Source organism: Polyodon spathula, chromosome 2 (assembly GCF_017654505.1).
Source record: "Polyodon spathula isolate WHYD16114869_AA chromosome 2, ASM1765450v1, whole genome shotgun sequence".
Taxonomy (NCBI): domain Eukaryota; kingdom Metazoa; phylum Chordata; class Actinopteri; order Acipenseriformes; family Polyodontidae; genus Polyodon; species Polyodon spathula.
The window spans coordinates 93,864,870-93,885,982 of record NC_054535.1 but is presented as its reverse complement, the minus strand read 5'-3'; the positions used below and the strand labels follow the sequence as shown (position 1 = coordinate 93,885,982).

Here is a 21,113-nt window from a genome sequence, read left to right as displayed (position 1 = left end):
GAAGGAAACAAGTTTTCTTCCAGGACAACCTTGTACTTGGCTTGATTCATGCGTCCTTCACAAAGACAAATCTGCCCGATTCCAGCCTTGCTGAATCACCCCCAGATCATCACCGATCCGCCACCACATTTTACAGTGGGTGCGAGACACTGTGGCTTGTAGGCCTCTCCAGGTCTCCGTCTAACCATTAGACGACCAGGTGTTGGGCAAAGCTGAAAATTGGACTCATCAGAGAAGATGACCTTACTCCAGTCCTCTACGGTCCAATCCTTATGGTCTTTTGCAAACCTCAGCCTGGCTCTTCTTTGCTTCTCATTGATGAAGGGCTTTTTTCTAGCTTTGCACGACTTCAGCCCTGCCCCTAGGAGCCTGTTTCGAACCGTCCTCGCCGTGCACTTCACCCCAGCTGCCGTTTGCCATTCTTTTTGTAGGTCACTTGATGTCATCCTACGGTTGCTGAGTGACATTCGAATGAGTTGGCGGTCATCCCGGTCAGTGGAGAGTCGTTTTCGCCCTCTGCCGGTCTGTAGCTTTGTTGTCCCCAATGTGTGCTGCTTGACCTTGTTCTTATGAACCGCCGTCTTTGAAATTTTAAGGATGGAAGCAACCCGACGCTCACTGTATCCCTCTGCCAGTAAAGCCAGAATTGAACCCTTCTTTTCCTCACTCAAAACTTTCCTTTTCAACTCTTTGGGCATGGTCAATAGTTATTTTTTGATTCCAATTACTTTTGAGGTACTACTAGCACTGTTTTGCCATCCAGCTGGTCCTATTGCAAGAGGATAGTGATGACCACAGGAGTGGTTTTTATACTTTTCCTCGTTAAATAAGATTTGGTTCAGGTGATCCCCTAATCAGTACCTCATTCAATAGAATGAGGTGTGCCTGTGTTGGAATTCAACAGACACTGGAATGGAATGGCTGCCATACATGTAGAGATGCTGATTTAAGAAAAATTTGCAGTGGTCTCTTAATTTTTTCCAGAGCTGTGTGTGTGTGTGTGTGTATATGTATGTATATATATATATATATATATATATATATATATATATATATATATATATATATATATATATATATATATATATATATATGTATTATATATATATATATTAATGTTTGTAGTGTATTTATTGTAAATTTCTCTACCAAGTATAACATGTCATGTAACCTTTGATGTAGTTATCTAATTGCCATTAGATAGTTTGAATTTCTGTTGTTTTTCCATGCACATTAATCTTCTCTGAAACTGTTAATGTTGCCTACTACATACAATAACGTTACTGCTTAAGTTCTTAGATACTGTGTTTTTTTCTTCTTTTGCTTCTTTGTGTAGGACCTGTACATGGCTTTACAAGGGTTTTCGTTCAAGCCTGAGCACATTGAAGAAGCTATGAAAAACACAGTTTTATATGGTGGCGATCTTCATTCTGCCCTAGATTGGCTTTGCTTAAACCTTCGGGATGGTGAGAATAATCTACCCATTCATTTAAGTATTTGTCCATATGTACAGTAATTATTGTAAGAAGACATTCATGTATGTGCAGTTCATTGTACATTTTTATAGTAAGCGGCTAAACAGTAGGCATGAATACATTTTCACCAGTAGCACATGTTTATGGTTCAATTCTGCACAAGAACCTGTTGCTCCTACTGCAGTCAGAGCGTGTTAGAAATATGTCAGATATATTGGAAGTAGCACTAAAATGGGTATTCTCTCCCAGTGTGTGCATACATTTGCACTTAATTTTTTTACATGTATCTGGAAAGTCTACTGTGCAATTGAGAATGAACATGTTAAGTTATGTAGGGAATAAATCACTTATCCAATGTGAAATTTACTAAGGATATTCTTTAGTTATTGTGGGTTTCTAAGTATATAGGGCTACAACCCCATTTTTCATTATATATGTAACACTTACATTTTTACATACTATTGAAGCATTATGAACCAATTTTTTTATGTAAATGTATTTGTTTTTAAAAAAAAAATTCATTACAAAATACATTTCAATATATCAGATGTTGCATCTTTGCACTTATAAGGCCAGTTCTGTAATTAAGTCACTGAATTTAAAGCCTACACCTGTTTTCTGGAACCTTAATTAGACTGTTACACTATCATTAGGCTGTATTTTTTTTTTTTTTAATGGTTATCACAGATTTTGGTGACATTAACCCATCGCTGTGTACTATGTAATTCCCAGTGAAAATTCCCATTTCTGAAAGAATAAATACATTTTTTTTATCACTTAAAATAAATACTGCCGACGTCTGTCTTATTGACGCCTATACCTGTTACACTGCATTTCAGAATCTGGCAGCCAGTATAGTTTGCTATTGGTAAAAGAATAAACACACACTGCATAGAGCTACACGATTTCTTAAATGTCTTCAACGAAAAGGACATCAGCTGCATCAGCATTTCTGCTAAAGGTCGCTCTGTCCAGAACAAGAAGGGGATATTTCACGCGTCTGTTGTTATTTTTACATTTATTTATTCATGTTTTTATTTTTTTTTGACAATTCACTGATCGTGAAAATAGAATGCCTTTAAACGGTGGACAAAAAAAAAATTAAAATATACAATTCAGCATTTACTGTTTTTCAGATAAGCAAAAAAAAAAAATTGAAACATTTTTTGTCTAAAAACCATTTTGAATGTGACAATGCAATTTTTGGACTGTGAAATAAGCCATTTTTACCATGAAGAAAGTACAGCCCTAACTTATCTTGATTTTTACCTTTTATTGTTTGGAAGATACATTTTCAGTACATTTTTTTTCTACATTTGCCTAAGGAAGACAGCCCAACATTTTTTGCAATACTTTAAATCATTTTTAAACCATTTCATATTTTCAAAGATGAACTTCCGGAAGGCTTTAGTCAAAAAATGCAGGCGGAAGAAAAGATCACAAAGTCACAGTTTCAGCCACCTCCTGAAAAGAAGGACCTTTCACATTCAGAGATCAAGAGAGTCGACGAGAAACCTGAGGCAAAGGTAATACAAAATGCATATCCACAGCAAAGCCCTATAAACTGTAAACACTCAACCTTCATATTCACAAAGAGCATGCTCATTTGCATGCTCCTGGAATTTGAAGTGTGTTAGGCAACTGTATCAGCTTAAGTTAAACTTTAGGATATGTACGGAGTGATGAGAAGTAATGTTCACTAGCTTTATTAACCCTATTACTGATCCCTCTTTTTACTGTGCCATTTTCCTCTCAATAATCCAATCTGCATCTAGGTTTTAAACAAAAGTCAAAAATCAATTATATGTCAAATGTTTTGTATAATTGGCATTTACTGTATACTATTTTAAGTCCATTTCAAGTTAATCAAAAGGTAAGAATTTGGATTTTAAAACATGTTTTTTAAAAAATGTATTTATACAATTCTAGTTAAGGATATTTACTTTAGCAGGCAAGTGTCAAAGAGGAGAAGGTGAACATGAAAGAGTGGATACTACGCTATGCTGAACAAGAGAGTGAAGAAGAAGATGGAGAAGAGCCAGGTGAATCTAAAAAGCGCCCTGAGCAGGAGGAGCGTTTTGATCCAGTAAGTTACCTGACAGTTTGATTTTTATTTTTCATTCCCACTGTTTACAGACAGTAATCATTAAGGAATGATCATGTTCCCTTCAGGATAATTTAAAAACCTTGCACATCATGTTAATTGATTCCTGGCTGTTCATAGAGGCCATACACCCTACTTACAGTGGTATGGCAGGTGTTCTTAATTTTTCCCAATTCATATATGTGTACCTGGACAAACCCCAAGGACTTACTAAATGTGAACCCTAGAATGACTCCAGCTTCATAACTGACGTATTCTGAATGTAGAACTACAGCAGGTTCGTTAGCACAACACCAGTTGTTGAAGAAGACCAAGTTCCATCCTTTGTTCACATGTATTCCCTTTAGAGATTTGTTTTTCAGATTTCTGATGTGGCTGGCCTGCCTTTTTTTTTTTTTTTATTGTGCTAAAACCACTGTACATGTAAGATGCATACTATTCAGAATTTCCTTTTATATTGGACCATTGCTTATCTTCCACAACACAAACGATCTTTACCTGCTGTCATTTATAACATAAAAAACATGGTAGGTTAGGTCTTTAAAAATAGTATATTTTATATATAGTTACGATATAGATATATAGATCTATATTATAACATGGTTTGTGTTGTAAATAAGAATAATGAAAATGTCACTTTTTATCTTCAAGGTTGTTGTAATTAGTGTTATGATTATTAGCTGCAGTATTGTCTTTGACTGTCTGTTTCCATTTTTATTAGTATTTGTTCCCTCAATGTTCTTTGAATCTTACTCACAGTGCATGGTATACTTGCTTTGACTGTAAGGTCTGGACTCCCTTGTTTCTGCTTCATGGTGCCTGTCCCTTTGTGTTGCACAGAATGATCGTTACTTGCGACTCACGGCTCAGCTGTTAGATGCAAAAGACTTGGCAGTTTCCTCGAAACAGAAAAAGGACAAGCTGGGGCAAAGGACTGCTCAAGACAGAATTAGGATAATACAGCAGGGTAAGCCTGACACAGCTGAAATCATTTTACAAGCGTTTGCAGGTCTGGGTTTAGAGCCTTGTCTTTGGTTGTGTTCACATTGGGTTCATTGTGAACAGTCTCAATTCAGTTCCTTTTGGTTTGATCATCTTTTTTCTCATTCCAGAGATGAAACCGTTGGAAGCACATCCTATGTTTAATCCCGCCATAAAATATAGAGAGTCCCCAAAAGAAGCCAAGAAGCCTGTTGCACCTCCTGCAGACAACGGTCCTCTAAACTTTGATTTGTGTGAAAAAGCTGCAGTACCACCAGAGGAGAAAGGTGAGCAAAAGAAACAGCTTACTGGGGAATTTGATTAGAGCAGCATGTTATTATTGGTCAGAGCTGTTCTTTTGTGTGAAAATGTGTAGTAAAATTAAAATACCACATACATCCTGGTTGTATTTTTCCCCCAATTGGATTACTTTTTATAATATATGTGTGTGTGTGTGTGTGTGTTTGGAAGCATTTACGTATACTTCATAATTCAGTAAAAATGAAAAAAATATTTCCAAATACTTTTATAAGGGATGCAAATTTTGCTGACATTTTGTTCCACAGTAAACATAAACGGATCATATGTATTAAAGGACATGAAGACCTGTAAGAGCCCATGTAAAAGCTGAAAATATATTTGTAACGATAAAAGTGAAATTGCAAATAGAGAAAATAGATATTCAGTCATAAGAAACCCCATTATGTAAAACTAGCAACCTTGTTCTTGGTATATTTTGCCAAAAATGTAACACAATTTAATATGCAAGAGAGACAGACAGCTACAACATTATGTAAAATACAGAATCACCTAAATGAAACGAAAGTAAATGAACCAATAGTTCAACACTTTACAAAAAATGAACATAACATGAATGACCTATAATCTTTAGTTTTATAAGAATTAAAATCAGATCATGTACAATATAAAAGAATAAATTGATACATAGACTCAATACCATAATGCCTGAAGGTTTAAATAGTAAGGAATAGTAGATTGTTACATGATTAATGTAGTAAACAACACATCATGGATTTAAATAGAAAAAAGTGAGTCTAGTTACCATGGTATCAAAAGCCTGTAAGTACATCCACTGCTGGTTTTCAAAAACAAAAAACTTTCTCTTTGACAAAAGTTCATTCAACATACAGATTGCCCAGTAGTGTAAGGATGTAGAGCAATAGTTCAATCTATTTGCTCCTATAACGAAGTTTTAACCAATCACAGGCCAGAATTTCCAAACACATGCTTACCAGGACTTCCTATTGTTGTTTGGATTTGGACCCCAATTTCCTTGTGAACGAGTTTAGTCAAGAAATGCCAGTTACGGATCTGCCTGCATCTGACTTATCAGTACAGCCTGTATGTAGCCTCTTGTGCAGCCTATTATGCTGTGTGGCTGGGCTTTACTAAGTAATCACACTATATAATTAATTTCCAATGCAACTGACAACTAATAATCATTTCGGCTGGTAAACTGACATTTTGTGCAGCCTGTCAAATGCTGTGTTTTTAGGAAAGGCCCAGCAGTTAATTTTAAATTGGGGAAGAAAAAAAGCTGTGTTTACATTTTATTAGCTTGCAGTGTTTCTGTTCTAGTAGATGCATTTAATAATTGCTTTGTATTACAGTAAACAAGGAGAAGGAGCCCATGGATATAAGAAACTTTGACTATGCTGCTCGAAGCTGGACTGGCAAGACTCCCAAACAGTTTCTGATTGATTGGTGCAGGAAGAACCTTCCTAAAAGCCCACAACCTTCATTTGAAAAGGTTCCTGCTGGAAGACACTGGAGATGCAGGTACTGTGTGTGCACGTTCCAGTTTCCTTACATTTCAAAAGTACATTATTTATCGTTAGCTTTCATTTAATCCATTAGCTAAACGTATGTCATGACAGCCAACTGAGTGATCCCCTAAGTCACTGGTCCTTATTCAGAAAAAGGTAGACTTCTCATTGAAAAAAAATCTAGTTAATGAGCATCAGTCAGTTGTCAATGTCAAATAAACTGAATGTAAGCTTACATGGTAAATTGCTAATTGACTTTTCATATTAACATCTTTCTTTCTTTCAGAGTTCGGGTTAACAAGTTAGAAGATGGCATATTGGAAGTATGCCCTACAATCCTTACTGAAGACAGTATGCAGGCCCAGCATGTGGCGGCAACTTTGGCACTGTATACCCTGGTTAAGGGGCAGGTAAAGTTGCAGTCCTATTTAAGATACAGACTTTATATTTCCAGTGTTATAGAACCTCACTGGGTAAAATGTAACAAGAGGTTTGACTCTGACCATCTTTTGTATAGCTTTTTGTATAAAAATAAAAACTTACTGTGTAATGAATGTGGCATTTAAAACCTTATACTTTAAAGTGATTTTTCAGTAGAAAAATACTCTGTTTATTCTACATGAAGCCTGGTACTTCCCAGAATTTCAGTTTTCCAAAAACATCATAAATCGTTTTGTCATAATGCCTAGTCCCTGAATTTTTGCATTTTGGTTTTTCTTGGATGTTTATAAATGCATTTATACTCTTGCTTTCCATTGTTTTTCAGTCAGTGCATCAGTTGCTTCCTCCGATCTACAGGGACGTCTGGCTGGAATGGAAGGACAATGAGAAGAAGAAGGAAGAACAAACCAAAATTGAAACCAACAAGCCCCGTGATCAGTTCATCACCAAGCTGCTTAACAAGCTGAAGCAGCAGCAACAGCAGCAGCAGCAGCAGCTATCCCAGGGGGCATCGGAGGCTGCAGATGAGCCAGGGGAATCCTGGGAAGACCTGATCACAGACGAGGACTTCAGCAAAATATCTGTCCACCACGAGAAACCAGATGACCTTGAATCGTCCAGGGTGCTGCTCAGGAAGCTGCAGTCCTCTGCCTTGTTTCAGAGGCTGCTTAGGGACAGAGAGCAGCTGCCAGTGTTTCAGCACAGAGACAGGGTCCTGGAGGCTATTAGAAGGAACCGTGTAGTGGTGGTGGCAGGCGAGACAGGTAGTGGGAAGAGCACTCAGGTACCTCAGTTCATCTTGGAGGAGCTGCTGACAGGCAGTTTGAGCTCCCAGAAATGCAGAATAGTCTGCACTCAGCCCCGCAGGATCTCCGCGATGAGTCTGGCTGTCAGAGTGTCTGAGGAGCTTGGCTGTGAAGAGGGACCAGGGGCAAGAGTAAGTTACTATGTTGCAGAAAAGTATATGACTTTACATTTAACGTGTGTGTCCATTTTTTAAACCTCAATGTTTCTTATTGGAAAACACCAGTTGGGTATGAGGGGATTGGTCTGTAAACTCTAACTAGTGCTCTGCATTTTCATTTTTTCTTTAAAAAGAAAAATCCAGTTTATTTTACATATATTAAAATAGGGATCAAATCGGTAATACCATCATTTTGAATTGAAACATCAGTAAAAATCGGGGGGGGGATTCTCAGTATACACACTTTACATGCGGAATATGATACATAGCAGTTATGGTTTCTGATTAAGTTTAATGTCCCTGGCATGTATTATGAAGCAGTATCTGTGCAAGTCGAGGCCACATGCATTTTCCCATGTTAGCTGGTACTTTACGAACGTTTGGGCAATCGCTGTGCTGATGGAAATAGTATCTACAGCAGGTATGAACATGACTTCAGCACAAAATAAAAAAAAAAGAAAAGAAAATTGACAGAACTGGGCAGTGCAAGGCAACGGGATAAGCGTCAAAGATCATAATGGACATTTCCATCAATGCGTTCTATAAATTAAAAAAAACGAAAGCATCACCATTTGCTGTCAAATACTTACGATTAAGATTGTCGTCGTTAGGCAGTGTTTTAGCTAATGGACAGTACCGTCACACAAAGTCACCAATATACATACCTCCCTGCAGTCTGCAGTAAACAGTGGCTGTCTAGCAAAGCCCAGAGCTCTGACAAACACATTAACACAGTCATTCTGCACTCTTTTTTTATTAAAGTGTGTGTAAAAGCTTCATAAACCGATTGCATTTCTCTCAGTTCACTTTATTGTTTTAGTTTCTTATTATTCTGTGTGTTCTTTTGTCAGCACGAAGATCTACCTCAGTGCAACCTTATTCGCAATGCTGTGCATCTTCTGCCTCATCTGACCCACTTCTGTTATTTTTGCTTTTTGTATACTTAGAAACATTTGTTTTCTTTTAAATATTCATAAACTGATTCATGTTTCTTCATCCACTAAAAATATTATATTGTATTTCAATTTAGTTTTTGATCAAGCTAGTAGTTGCCACACTCAGCAATTGCCACAATAATCAGACTATAATGTGTTTGTGAAGTGACAGAGAACCGTTGGAGTCAGAATAAAACAGCATTTTAATAAAAATATTGTGTATTTCCTAGAAAATAGTACCAAAAAATATTGAATAGTAGACAAAAATCTGGTATAAATCAGTTAAAACCAACATCCTGTTATTTTATTTATTTTGTATTTTTTTTAAAAGTCCTGTAATTTTTCGGTAAAATTCGTAATAAACCGGAAACGTGAGACACTAACTATATCATGTTAGATTACTCTACCCAGATCTAAAACGTTGTGGTGAGATGATAAGGCATTTGTTGTTGTATTTCTATTGTGTGTTACACTATATTACAAATTTGTTTTCAGAATTCGTTGTGCGGTTATCAGATAAGAATGGAGACTAAAGCTGGAGATTCTACACGGTTGCTCTATTGCACCACTGGAGTTCTTCTCAGGAAATTGCAACAGGATGGGCTTCTTGAGCGTGTCTCACACGTCATTGTGGATGAGGTGGGTAAAAAACAAGTAATCTTGGAGGGAAAACTATGTATTTATACTGTTGGCTCCTATGTCGTAGACCCTACTTTTCAGCATACAAAAGGCTTTCAGGATCATCCAGCATTTAGTTTTTGCCCCATATTGGTGTAATATCATAACCATGGCTGCAGTAATCCAGTAGTAGTAAAGACAGTGTAATCCAGTTACTTATGATTTTAGGTGCTGTGAGTCTGATTTCAAAGTAGCTTGTTTAGTGATTGTCTAAGAGGCAGTTGTTGCTGAAATATTCTACTAATGGAAAGGTGTTGAAAAGAATCACACCACTTCTTAAGTTTTATTTCTACTCTTCAGGTTCATGAACGCAGCGTCCAGTCAGATTTCCTGCTGATAATCCTGAAGGAGATTCTGCGCAAGCGCTCAGACCTCCACTTGATTTTAATGAGTGCTACAGTCGACTGCGACAAGTTTTCAAACTATTTTGGCCGATGCCCAGTTGTGAGAATTCCGGGCAGAACATTTCCTGTAGAGGTAAGATAATAACACTTAAAATAATCTGACGTTGTTGTGTTGGAGAAAATGTAATGTTTAGTATTATGTGTGTGTGTGTGTGTGTGTGTGTGTTTGCTTGCTTGCACGGAAATAAACCGCATCCTATTCTTTATTTTGGCAGGTTTACAACCTTGAAGATGTGGTAGAGGAAACCGGTTATGTTTTGGAGCAAGACTCTGATTATAGTCAAAAATTTCTTGAAGAGGAAGAAGAAATCAATGTGAATGTCACTGGAAAGGGAGGAAAAACTCAGATACACCAGGTAATGACTAACAGTGAGATGCAAGTCATGTGTTGTGTGTGATGTTAGCAACAAATATATATTAATATAAACAAAAAATAATAATTCTCACCATAGCCAAACATGAGTTCCAGTTAGTTTTTGTGTACTATTTAAAATCACTGTAACACACAGAGAATATAAACAGGATTTTAACACAATGCATTCATAAACGGTTACTAGTTGTTGCTGTAGCTATCTGACTTAAAAGGTGCATGTCCTTTCTTTCTTCAACACCTTGCATCAGGAGTTTATTGTTAAAGACACTGGGCCTGTCTGGGATTTGGGATCAGATCTTCAAAACTACAGCAGCCGCACATGTCATGCTGTTCAGTACATGAACCCAAACAAGATCAACATGGATCTCATCTTGGATCTGCTAGATTTCTTAGGTATGTAAATGAAGAGTGTATTAAAAAGGAAAAAAAAAAACTAGGCATAAAAACCTTTCTTAGCTCCATTTATTCTGTATTAAAGTTAAACATCTAAGAAAACATTTGTTCTCACTAGCACTTAAGAAAAAGATCCCTTAGTCAAAAGCAAAGAGTTGTTGTTTTTTTTTTTTTTTATTATTATTAAGAGATTACTGCTGTAGAGTGTATAGTATATAATAGTCTTTCATACAACTAGCTGACAGAATTAATAACACTAGAAGTATTTAGTGTATTTAGGACTATTTTAAGAGTATTTGAACAAATGTTTTTGGAAACACAATCGCTTAATTCTTGGTGAGCCTACAAGTTTTAATTGTTCTGGAGGAATATGTGCCTCACTGATTTTTGCCACAGATACTACTTCAGTGAAGCTGGGGTAGGCATTGACCTTATTTTCTCCAGAACACAGTGATTACCTTTTTCTGCTGTCAATAATGGGTCTTGGCTACAAAGGCATCTCGAAAATGCAGCCTTTATATATTTCACAATAGATATTGGAGCAGTGTGTTTAAACAAGTATTTGAAAATTGTGGCAGTGCTTTCTAATATTTTGCCCAATGTTTTTGCTTGACATTCTAGATAAGAGTCCACAGTATAGAGCAGTGGATGGGGCAGTGCTGGTTTTCCTGCCTGGACTGGCACATATACAGCAACTGTATGACCTCTTGTCTACAGACAAGAGGTTCCGGGTGAAAGATAGGTACATTTTGTGTGCTCTTTTATGTTTAGCTGTGATGCCAATAGCAAATTGTGTTTTTCACATGTTGTATTTTACAGTAAGTTTTTTTTATGTTTTATAAAAAGAAAATACAGATACTGATCACCTGAAAAAGATCTCTGTTTAGTTGTATTGAGGCATTCTCTATTTTGCTTTGCTCTACAGATATAAACTGATTGCCTTACACTCCACACTTTCATCAAAAGAACAAGCAGCAGCGTTTATGGTGCCCCCTCCTGGTGTTAGAAAGGTACTTTCTGGGTATACACACCATCAGTTTTGCTGTTTTTCCTGTTTTCCTCTACAGGTCTGCAGTTTTAGAGCATTAATTAAGCTTCTGATAGAGATTGACTAAGCTTTATACATTAAAAAAAAAAAACACGAAGATCAACATTTAATTGACTCTCTTGATAAAAAGATAACAAAAAGTTTATCATTATTATTATTATTATTATTATTATTATTATTATTATTATTATTATTATTAGGCTTCCAAGACAAAGGATGGGAAGCCTATTGTATTGTTGAGATTTTTTTTTTTTTCTTCCCAAAACTTTAAACTGCTGCTGCTCTGAAGCTGTGTGACTGATCAGGTTCTGACTTGGCAGGTAACAAGCTGGATACATTGCTTGTCAGATGCTAAAAAAAATTTGCTGCTGCGTCCTTGCAATTGGCACCGTGACGCATTTTTCGATAAAACCTTTTGAAATCTTCTTCTTGGGAACCGGTGAAGCGATTGATCTGACACTTGGCATATATCATCAGCATCCAAACCCGCATCAAGTTTGCGAAGCAGAAGTTGCGGTGATAAATTTTAATGTCAAAATGGCTGCCACAAATCTTATCTAAAGGCGCCCTTAACAGCAACACTTCTGCAACAGTCTCCCTCTGGGGGCAAGTGAACCTTGGCCCCAGCCTTAGAGGCCTGGCTGTGACGGCCTCATCCTCTGTGAGGAAGAGTTCTATACATGCCAAGTGGAGACCCTGTCCTCTTTTCCAAGTTGAAACCACCGTCCTTCCATTTCAATTCCTGAGGTTCCACACAGCCTTTGCTCCTGAATTTGTGTACAGATGGAAGTGGGTTTAAGAAACTCTCTTTCACTGGAAGAAGTTTGATTGGTATGCAGATGGGCACTATAATTTTTACTGAAGATAACATAATATTCTAATTCCTTTCAGATTGTTTTGGCTACAAACATTGCAGAAACAGGCGTCACAATCCCTGATGTTGTCTTTGTCATAGACACTGGAAAGATCAAGGAGAACAGGTATCTATTGTGCAGTGTAATAAAGCTGCTGGTACCTGCATTATTGGTTAACCTGTTTATTGAGACATTCTGTACTCTTAACATCAAAGGTCAAAGATTACAAATATTTAAATAGGGGTACTCTTGAGATTATCGTCACTGTATTATTATGTGGTATTTATTGACATGTTTCCCGGTCTGCCTCAATTTTCTAGGTATCGTGAAAGTAGCCAGATGAGCTCCTTGGTGGAGACCTTCATCAGTAAAGCTAGCGCTCTCCAGCGGCAGGGCAGGGCTGGGCGTGTCAGGGAAGGGGTTTGTTTCCGCTTGTTCACCAAGGAAAGGTAAATCTGTTTGAACTGTTTCCACACCGAATCAGAAAGTAAAATGCACATATGGGAGTACAAAAGCAATATCCAAAAAATATAGTAATATAAGAAAATACAGCAAGCATAAATTCTGCTAGATTCTGTCAGTAAACAAACACACACACACACATATACACAGTAACAGCAACAATGTGACAGGGCAGAAACCCTGCACAGGTAAATGGTGTGGTTTTTGAAGTTGTGTGAATACAAGTATATCATTTTTATTTACACAGCTTCAGAAAACACCATTTACCTGTGCAGGGGTTCTGCCCTGTCACAACAAATGTAACGCTTCTAAGATTAATCATGTAACTGGCTTAATTGTGGCTGTCATAAGTTGATTTAAATTCAGTACTTGTAAATCTTGCATATTGAATGTGTTTTTATGTATTTTTACAGGTATAGAAGCTTTAGCGATTACTCAGACCCAGAAATTCTACGAGTGCCTTTAGAAGAGCTTTGTCTGCATATCATGGTAGCGCTTCATTACATCCCATTCAGTGATTATTGAGATGTAGAGCACATGTAGCCTATGGTGGCTTTGGTTGAGATTCCTATATTTATATTGTGTAGTATGGTACTGATAGTAATTTCAACCTAGAATCTCTTTGCTTTTATCATTAAAGTCTAAGTTATTGTATGCTAAGGTTAAAACTACCTGACCTTCACACATTTGAAATAAGATAGAGTAATGTGGGAAGCCTTGAAATTAAAAGCACTATAATAAATATAATTATTGTTGTTGCTCATTCAGCACTGCAAATATCTTCATAATCAAGGATTGTTCCCATTATTTAACTGGGGCCTTGTTATATATCATTATAGCTCTGTTATATTAATGCAACATTTTCATATTAAAAAAAAAAAAAAAAAACATTCTTGCATTTTGTTCCCTTGCAGAAGTGTGAGTACGGCTCTCCAGAAGATTTCCTCTCCAGAGCTCTGGATCCTCCCCAGCCCCAGGTTGTCAGCAACGCTATGAACCTGCTGAGGAGGATTGGGGCCTGTGAGCTGGACCTCCCCAAACTCACTCCACTGGGACAGCACCTTGCAACCTTGCCAGTCAATGTCAAAATCGGGAAAATGCTGGTCTTCGGGGCTATATTTGGCTGTTTAGAACCAATTGTAAGTACTTTTTATGTTTGAATCCAATTTGTACCAACGTGTGTGTTTAATTTTAAACAGTGTTGATATAACTTATAACCTTTTCTAAAATAAAATAAATAAATGTTTATAGATTTATAAACTGTGTTGCATTTTATTTACCTTATCTATCCCATTTGCAATGATAGTTATTAATTGGAGTTTAAAATGTTAAAACATATTTAAAACCCAAAACGAAAATTGTCTGTATTACTAAGTGCTTTTAAAACATGACAAGATACTGCATTTGACTGTGTATATTTATATAAATACAGCTGGCATTAATTGAAATGTTCATTGATACATATATTTTACAGGCAGTTATAGCAGCAGCAATTTCAGAAAAGTCCCCCTTTGCTACACCAATGAATAGAAAAGATGAGGCAAACCTGGCAAAGGCAGCCTTGGCTTTGTCCAATTCGGATCACCTGACCATTTACAATGCCTACAAAGGGTAGGTTCTGTTTGCTTTGTCATTAGCAGTCACATAGCTTGATGTTATAAATCATTCTTATCTTCTATAAGTAACAGCTACCTGTCGAGTGGAACGGGATATCGGGGGAGGCATTTCTCTAAAATTCAATAAAAACTCAATTTAAATTAATTAAATCATGTCAAAGTACATCTTTACAACACTAAATATAGACCCATAATCTTTTTTACACCGCACACCAAGAAAATAACCCTTTGTTAAGATCTGTGTCTGAAGACAAACTTTAACTGTCTAGAAATTACCAGGGTGGGTTTATTGTCTTCTAAATGCAAGCTTACTATGAATGTTGGCTGCCTTACCACAAGACAGCTACAGATAGCAAATAATGATACAGATTTACTAAGGTTTTGCACCAGATGCAAAGTGTATACTTATTTATGTATTTATTTTTCTAAGTTAAATGTAAACTTGCTAATCAAGATCCATTTTTAACATATGGTGCTTGTACCCAGTTAAATATGTTTAAATTTGAATTGGTAATATGTTGAACAAGGTTTAATAAACCTGGACCAGTTTGTCCAATACAAGTGTGTAGTAATAAGCACACAATAGGGGTACAGCTGTAACCAAAAGTTTTGCATTACCTTATAGATTTAACTCATTTTACTCCAAAAAGTTGAGTGAAACCTGCTGAATAATGTTACGTTAACAAATTGAATTACATACCGATTTGTAGATTTCCATATCCTTAACGAAACACTGACAAAAATTGAAAAAATGTGACATTTCAAAGTCTAACATGAAATACTATACTCGGGCTTCCGGTAGACTTTTGCAATATAATTTTGTAATGTAATTGATTACATGATGTTAAATTAAAAAAACTAATAATTTAAATTATGTTCATGTATTTTATTTTTATATTTATTTATTTATTTTAATTACCTCTCAATCATAAAATTGTAGGTAATACAAAACTTTTGGCCACAGCTGTGGGTGTTTCTCTCCATTAAGCTGCTTTCTTCAATGTTAAGGTGGAAAGGTTTTTTTTTTTTTTTTTTTCACATTTTGACATTCAGGAATGATCCATTCAGAGGTGTTTGCTTTGGCTACAGACTGGAATGTTCCAGATTTTTAAAAAACAAATTCACTTATCTCAGTAAAACTTGATTTTACAAATCAATAATTGTCTCATACATTGATAGATTTATAAAAAGTCTTTTCTATCCAATTCCAGGTGGAAGAATGCATGCAGTGAGGGGTCTCGTGCTGAAATGGCATACTGTAGGAAGCACTTTCTGAACAGGACAGCACTTTTGACAATTGAGGTTTACGGTTGCTGTTTACTTTCTACTATATGTACATAACTTTTTTATTTTCTTTTAGAAGGTTGCAAAAATTGAATTTAAACGTGTTGTAAGAGCTATCAAATACTGTCTTGCATGTTCACTGTCTATCCTTTTTAAATATTTTTTGTATTAAAACAGCCATAACTTAAAAAGCGCAATCAAAATTCTACTTTAAAACTTATGAAAAATAAGTACAATAGACAAATGAAGAAGTGCCTTCTTCATAGATATGTTTCATTTCTTTCTCTTTTTAATATCCTGCAATGTGTGTGGATTCTGTATTGCTGTTTCTGTCTAGGTCATTATTTGAAATGTTTGCTAAATATTCCAGAACTCTTCACAAGATTGATTTGTGAGCTGTGGAAGCATGTTAGTGTTGTACTGGCTTCACTGTACAATGCCTCATCTATATTATGGACAGCAGAGCACAGCGCGATGCCTATATGCTTCCCCACCTCACTTCCTCTCAAGGAGAATAGTTAGAGTAGTTCATAAGCATGGTAAATTAGGATCTAAGCAAAAGACTGTACCTAATAAAGGATATCCTGCAGGAAAGAAATAGTATTAACTTTAACTCAAGGGCTCTCTAAGGTAAGGGATTCAAATACTAAACCCATTTTAAAACATGTTTCAGGCCCCATCATCTAAAACAAAAAGCAGTGGAATCATTGATAATACCTAGGGCTTGAAATTTTTGGTTTTAACTGATAATAACCGAAAAACACCCCAGAAGCCCTATTTAGAAAATTTGTTTTTATTTTTATTTTTTTTAACCGATTTAAACCGGGGTTCAACCATTCACTACTCTTTCTACATAAAGAAAACGTCTTTCAAAAGGCGAGCAGTGTGCAAAGGCTACCAGCCAATCGGCAATTTTTACAAACCTACATATAGAATACACTCCCAACAAGTTGACTTGTTTTTTTAATTTTTGTTTTAATTAATGTATTTTTTATAAATGCAGAAATTATAATACAGAAGAGGAAAGTTAAGTTAGCATCTATATTTACAAAATTAATAATTTTTGTAAAATATTCAAAATTAATAAAGTAATAAAATTAATAGGTATTACGATTAATAAAATAATTATGATTAATAACAAACTACTTACTGTTAAAAAGGCTAAGCTTGATTTGCAGTAGTGTGTTAGTGTTTGCCTTCTAGTTGTTTGCATAAAAGTTATGTAAGGGTCTTGTATTAAATAAGCTTTATTGACAAACCAGGAAATTAGTTGAAGTTGGAAAGCAATGTGTACAACGTGTGAGCTGCAGCAATACAACTGTAAGATTATAATCTGTCTGCATTCAGCTGAATTATTGTATAAGAGTTATTTCTTCACGACAGCCGAAACCCAACATTACAGTGATAGGTATAGGGCGTAAAACGAAATACTTTTCACAATTGTCGGATTGAAAGTGCATCCAGAGTTCTGAATTGCCTGAATCCTAAAGGTTGACGTCCTCACTTCAACACAGTAAGTTAACTTTTGTATATGTATTAGTAAAACATACTTGCAGTTTTTTATAGGAACTGAAAATTGATGCATTTGAGTGTTATTTTTAAAAACCGATTTTGCCAAATAGGCTAATAATAAAAACCCCCCCAAAAAAACCCTGAACTCAACAAAAAATAAGATCCGAAAAATTCAAGCCCTAAAAATACCGTATTGTATCAGCTTTCAACTGAATTGCCTGGATGTTGAAAACTATGTGTTTGTTGTGTGTCTACATAGGATGTAAAACAGGAGCTGATGAAGATGGTTGAAGTAGTGGGCTTCTCATCTCCCAGATCGAAGTCCAGAGATCAGCCTGTCGACTGGTTAAAGGAGCAGCTGTCTCCCAAGGAGGTCTCACTGTTGAACGCCGTGTTGACGGCTGGACTTTATGACAACATTGGAAAGATTATCTACACCCCGTCCGTCGATGTCACTGAGAAAGCTGCCTGCACTGTAGAGACTGCGCAAGGCAAAGCCCAGGTCCATCCTTCTTCTGTCAACAGAGTCCTGCAGACCTACGGTTGGCTACTTTACCAGGAGAAGGTAAGATCCCCCTCTACTGGGACCTATTTCATGGTGCTGGCTTGTTAATTGCCTTTCTCAATGATGCAGAGCATGGCTACCCTGAGGTGGAACAGTAAAAGCACTTTAGATATTCGATACTGCACTCAAAAGGACTGGTTGTGCTTAGGTATGCCCCTCTATAATGTCTTGGATATCATTATTGCATGGCTTGTCCAATTCAAGTTAATCTTGCTGAAGAAGTTGCTCAAGGTAATCTTTTTTCATGTTACTGATAGCTGAAATTTTGTGTTTACAGCCAATGCAGAGGATCCATGTCACTAATGCTGAAAGAGTTTTGAACATAAAAAAGACATTTTAAGTGCAGGAAAATATATCCCCCCCCCCCCCCCCCCCCCCCCCCCCCAAGTATACTTTCTTTTTGTCAAGTGTGTATCGGTTAGTATAGTGAACCAATTTCAGCTGTTTGATTCAGTGACTTTTCTTGCCATCCAATTCCACATTTCTTTTCCCCCTTTGTCTAAATTCCTGTGTGTTTGCAGGTAAAGTATGCCAAGGTGTACGTTCGGGACACCACACTGATATCCCCCTTCCCCATCCTGCTGTTTGGATGGGACATTGACGTGCAACATCGAGAGAGACTCCTTTCTGTGGATAGTTGGATACAGTTTCAGGTCAGGAAATACTTTTCCTCATTCAAGAGAAGTAATGTGTTTCAACATTAATTATATCTGAAGATTTTTGGGACTATAATTGGCATGCTTTATAATCAGAACAGACATCTAAATGTATAATAATTAAGGTTGAAACGCTGTGTTATGTGCATTAAACAATGCAAGAACGTCATAAAACAGTACCTTTAGGTTTAGCACTGAGTGAAATAATGTTTTCTTTGAAAACATTTGCCATTGACCCTGATCGTTTTGCTGTAGAACATTTCAGTTTCCAGAAAATGTTCTGCTTATTTCAGGTGACAAATACAGGTTTTTCATCCATTAATTCAATAGCCACTGGACTCTTAATTAAGGACAGGATGTGATCTTCACGTCTCTGAGTAATCTGTTCTTTTTACTCACTAGTTGGATTTTTGTTTAGAAACTTGGGAGTCCTGTCTTTGAAACTGTGCTGGCACGTGCCTCTTATTGGATTACAGCATGCATGCTGTTCAACAGTCCACTGCAGCTCTTTGGAACTCTAGCAAGCAGAACGTTTCTCTTGTATCTCCTATTGACTGTTGTTATCCATCATTACATTTTCAGGCACCTGTGAGAATTGGAGTCATCTTTAAACAGTTAAGAGCATTGATAGACACAGTCCTTCAGCAGAAACTTGAAAATCCCCAAATGTCTCTTGAAGGTAATTAGTTCTTTTTTAATTACAGTTGTAATTTTAGAATATGTTGTTAATGTTAATCGGTTCAGCTATTGCGTGCAAGTTCATTGTTCAGTGCTTCTGATTGCTGGATTGTCACGCTGCCAATGTTTGTTTTTCATCTGTCTGAGTCTTTGGTTTGCTAACAAATTCCCAAAATGTTTCCTTGTGCTTTCTTTATTTCAGATAACAAGACCATACAGCTTATAACTGAACTGATTAAAAGTGAAAATGTCCTGTGATGACCACGCTAAGCTTGATGCTGCAGTGTTTTGAGGAAAAGAATAATGGCACCATAAAGCAAAACTTTCTATAAAACCATTCAGAATATACTGAGTATGTGGTGTATGTTTTTCTTCAAAAACTTGCCAAAGTCACAGTGAAAAATAGTAGTGTTTACTATGTTGTAACTGCCTTCTGTGGTGCATTCACTGTAGCAGAAAACTAAATAAACCACAGGTATTGGAAGCAGCATGTGGGCTTATTATTGCCATAAAAAGTTCCGTTCATGGTAGTGATGTTGTATTTAATTATCTTTGCACCATTCCTTATTATTGTATCGTTTGTTATTATTTTTAATGGATTTTGACTGTTTTTGGCATAAGGCTCTACAGCTGATGGAGAATAGATTAAAAGAGGAAAGCCCAAAATAATGTTCTAGAATTAATGATGATATCTCATGTAGCAGGAATGTATGCAATATACCCATCTGAAATACTGCTTGCCTGTCTCTCTATTTTTCCTCATGTCAGTTAAATGGGTGTCAAACCATTACACTTGGTGAGGCCCTCTTATATTCCTTTCACAACTTGGCTGCTTCCTATGCAAAAGAGACTAGGCTGCACTATGCGTTACTGTCCTAATCCGTGATGAATCCAGAATTGATTAATTACTGGCCAGATTGCAAGGTTCTTCTGTCTAAAGATTGTAGAATAATAAAGTTTCCATATCTAAGTGGTAATTGCAGGTATAACAGGATATTATAACTTTGCAACTGGTCATCACATAATATATATTTACAAAAAAAAAACAGGTTTACTAATCTAATTCAACTTTTCTTGGCTCCTCAATAATAATGATGTTTACCCAGAGTTTTATGGGTTAGGTGCCGCTAAGAGCACATTCATTTGAGTAAAGTGGAACCCATTCAGAATTCTAGTGATTTTCTGTCATCCAGGTTATCTCCCCTGTTACTCCATATCAGCACCCACTGAGTTTCAGGTAATTCTGTCCTTATCCTTCAAGTTTCAATTGAGAGCTTGGTTGAGAGCAACAGCAAAATAAACTCTTGAAAAAAGGCCAGAACATAGTAATATTTGTTTTGACTCTTCTGTCCAGTTCGTCCCATACAAGTTCTATGGGATTGAGGTCTGGAGACTGAGCAGGCCAGGTCATTAGATTAAGTTGTCCTTCACTTTCCTTCTTCGCGAGATAGTTCTTGCACAACTTTGAGCTGTGTTTCGGGTCATTATCTTGCTAAAGAATGAAGGACTGCCCAACTAGCCATAATCCTGATGGAAATGCATGACGCTTAAGTATGCTATAATAGCTGTGCTGGTTGAGCTTGCCATGGACTTGATAAAGATCACCAACTCTGTTACCAGCAAAGCAACCCCAGACCATGACACTGCCTCCTCCATGCTTGACAGTGGGAACTACACATGCAGAACTCATGCGCTCACCCTCTCTGCATCTTACAAATACTCGGCGTTTGGACCTAAATATTTCAAATTTTGACTCGCCGGTCCATAAGACCAACTTCCACTCCTCAGACGTCCAGTTTCTGTGTTTTTTGGCCCAGGCAAGTCTCTTCCTCTTATTCTGCACCCTTAACAATGGTTTCTTTGCAGCAGTTCTTCCAGTTAGGCCAGCTTCACGCAATCTACT

General features: G+C 36.7%; 1 protein-coding gene across 2 annotated transcripts in view; it reads left to right on the top strand.

Annotated features, from left to right (window-relative positions):
• The window catches only part of LOC121304019 (ATP-dependent RNA helicase DHX29-like), a 23,407-nt gene extending 2,819 nt beyond the window's left edge, over nucleotides 1-20,588 (top strand). The window contains exons 4-27 of one of the 2 annotated variants that reach the window (XM_041234970.1): nucleotides 1,337-1,466; nucleotides 2,865-3,001; nucleotides 3,427-3,561; nucleotides 4,420-4,546; nucleotides 4,692-4,847; nucleotides 6,192-6,360; nucleotides 6,634-6,757; nucleotides 7,114-7,725; nucleotides 9,183-9,326; nucleotides 9,666-9,842; nucleotides 9,985-10,125; nucleotides 10,391-10,535; nucleotides 11,157-11,277; nucleotides 11,461-11,545; nucleotides 12,475-12,563; nucleotides 12,758-12,886; nucleotides 13,313-13,388; nucleotides 13,814-14,038; nucleotides 14,374-14,510; nucleotides 15,727-15,817; nucleotides 17,571-17,876; nucleotides 18,398-18,529; nucleotides 19,115-19,211; nucleotides 19,413-20,588. In XM_041234970.1, coding sequence (XP_041090904.1) covers nucleotides 1,337-1,466; nucleotides 2,865-3,001; nucleotides 3,427-3,561; nucleotides 4,420-4,546; nucleotides 4,692-4,847; nucleotides 6,192-6,360; nucleotides 6,634-6,757; nucleotides 7,114-7,725; nucleotides 9,183-9,326; nucleotides 9,666-9,842; nucleotides 9,985-10,125; nucleotides 10,391-10,535; nucleotides 11,157-11,277; nucleotides 11,461-11,545; nucleotides 12,475-12,563; nucleotides 12,758-12,886; nucleotides 13,313-13,388; nucleotides 13,814-14,038; nucleotides 14,374-14,510; nucleotides 15,727-15,817; nucleotides 17,571-17,876; nucleotides 18,398-18,529; nucleotides 19,115-19,211; nucleotides 19,413-19,468 — 3,741 coding nt within the window. In that variant the 3' untranslated portion in view covers nucleotides 19,469-20,588. Of the gene's footprint in view, nucleotides 1-1,336; nucleotides 1,467-2,864; nucleotides 3,002-3,423; nucleotides 3,562-4,419; nucleotides 4,547-4,691; nucleotides 4,848-6,191; nucleotides 6,361-6,633; nucleotides 6,758-7,113; nucleotides 7,726-9,182; nucleotides 9,327-9,665; nucleotides 9,843-9,984; nucleotides 10,126-10,390; nucleotides 10,536-11,156; nucleotides 11,278-11,460; nucleotides 11,546-12,474; nucleotides 12,564-12,757; nucleotides 12,887-13,312; nucleotides 13,389-13,813; nucleotides 14,039-14,373; nucleotides 14,511-15,726; nucleotides 15,818-17,570; nucleotides 17,877-18,397; nucleotides 18,530-19,114; nucleotides 19,212-19,412 lie in introns of both variants that reach the window. The other variant, XM_041234965.1, reaches the window with a different exon arrangement.
• The last annotated feature ends 525 nt before the right edge of the window (nucleotides 20,589-21,113 follow it).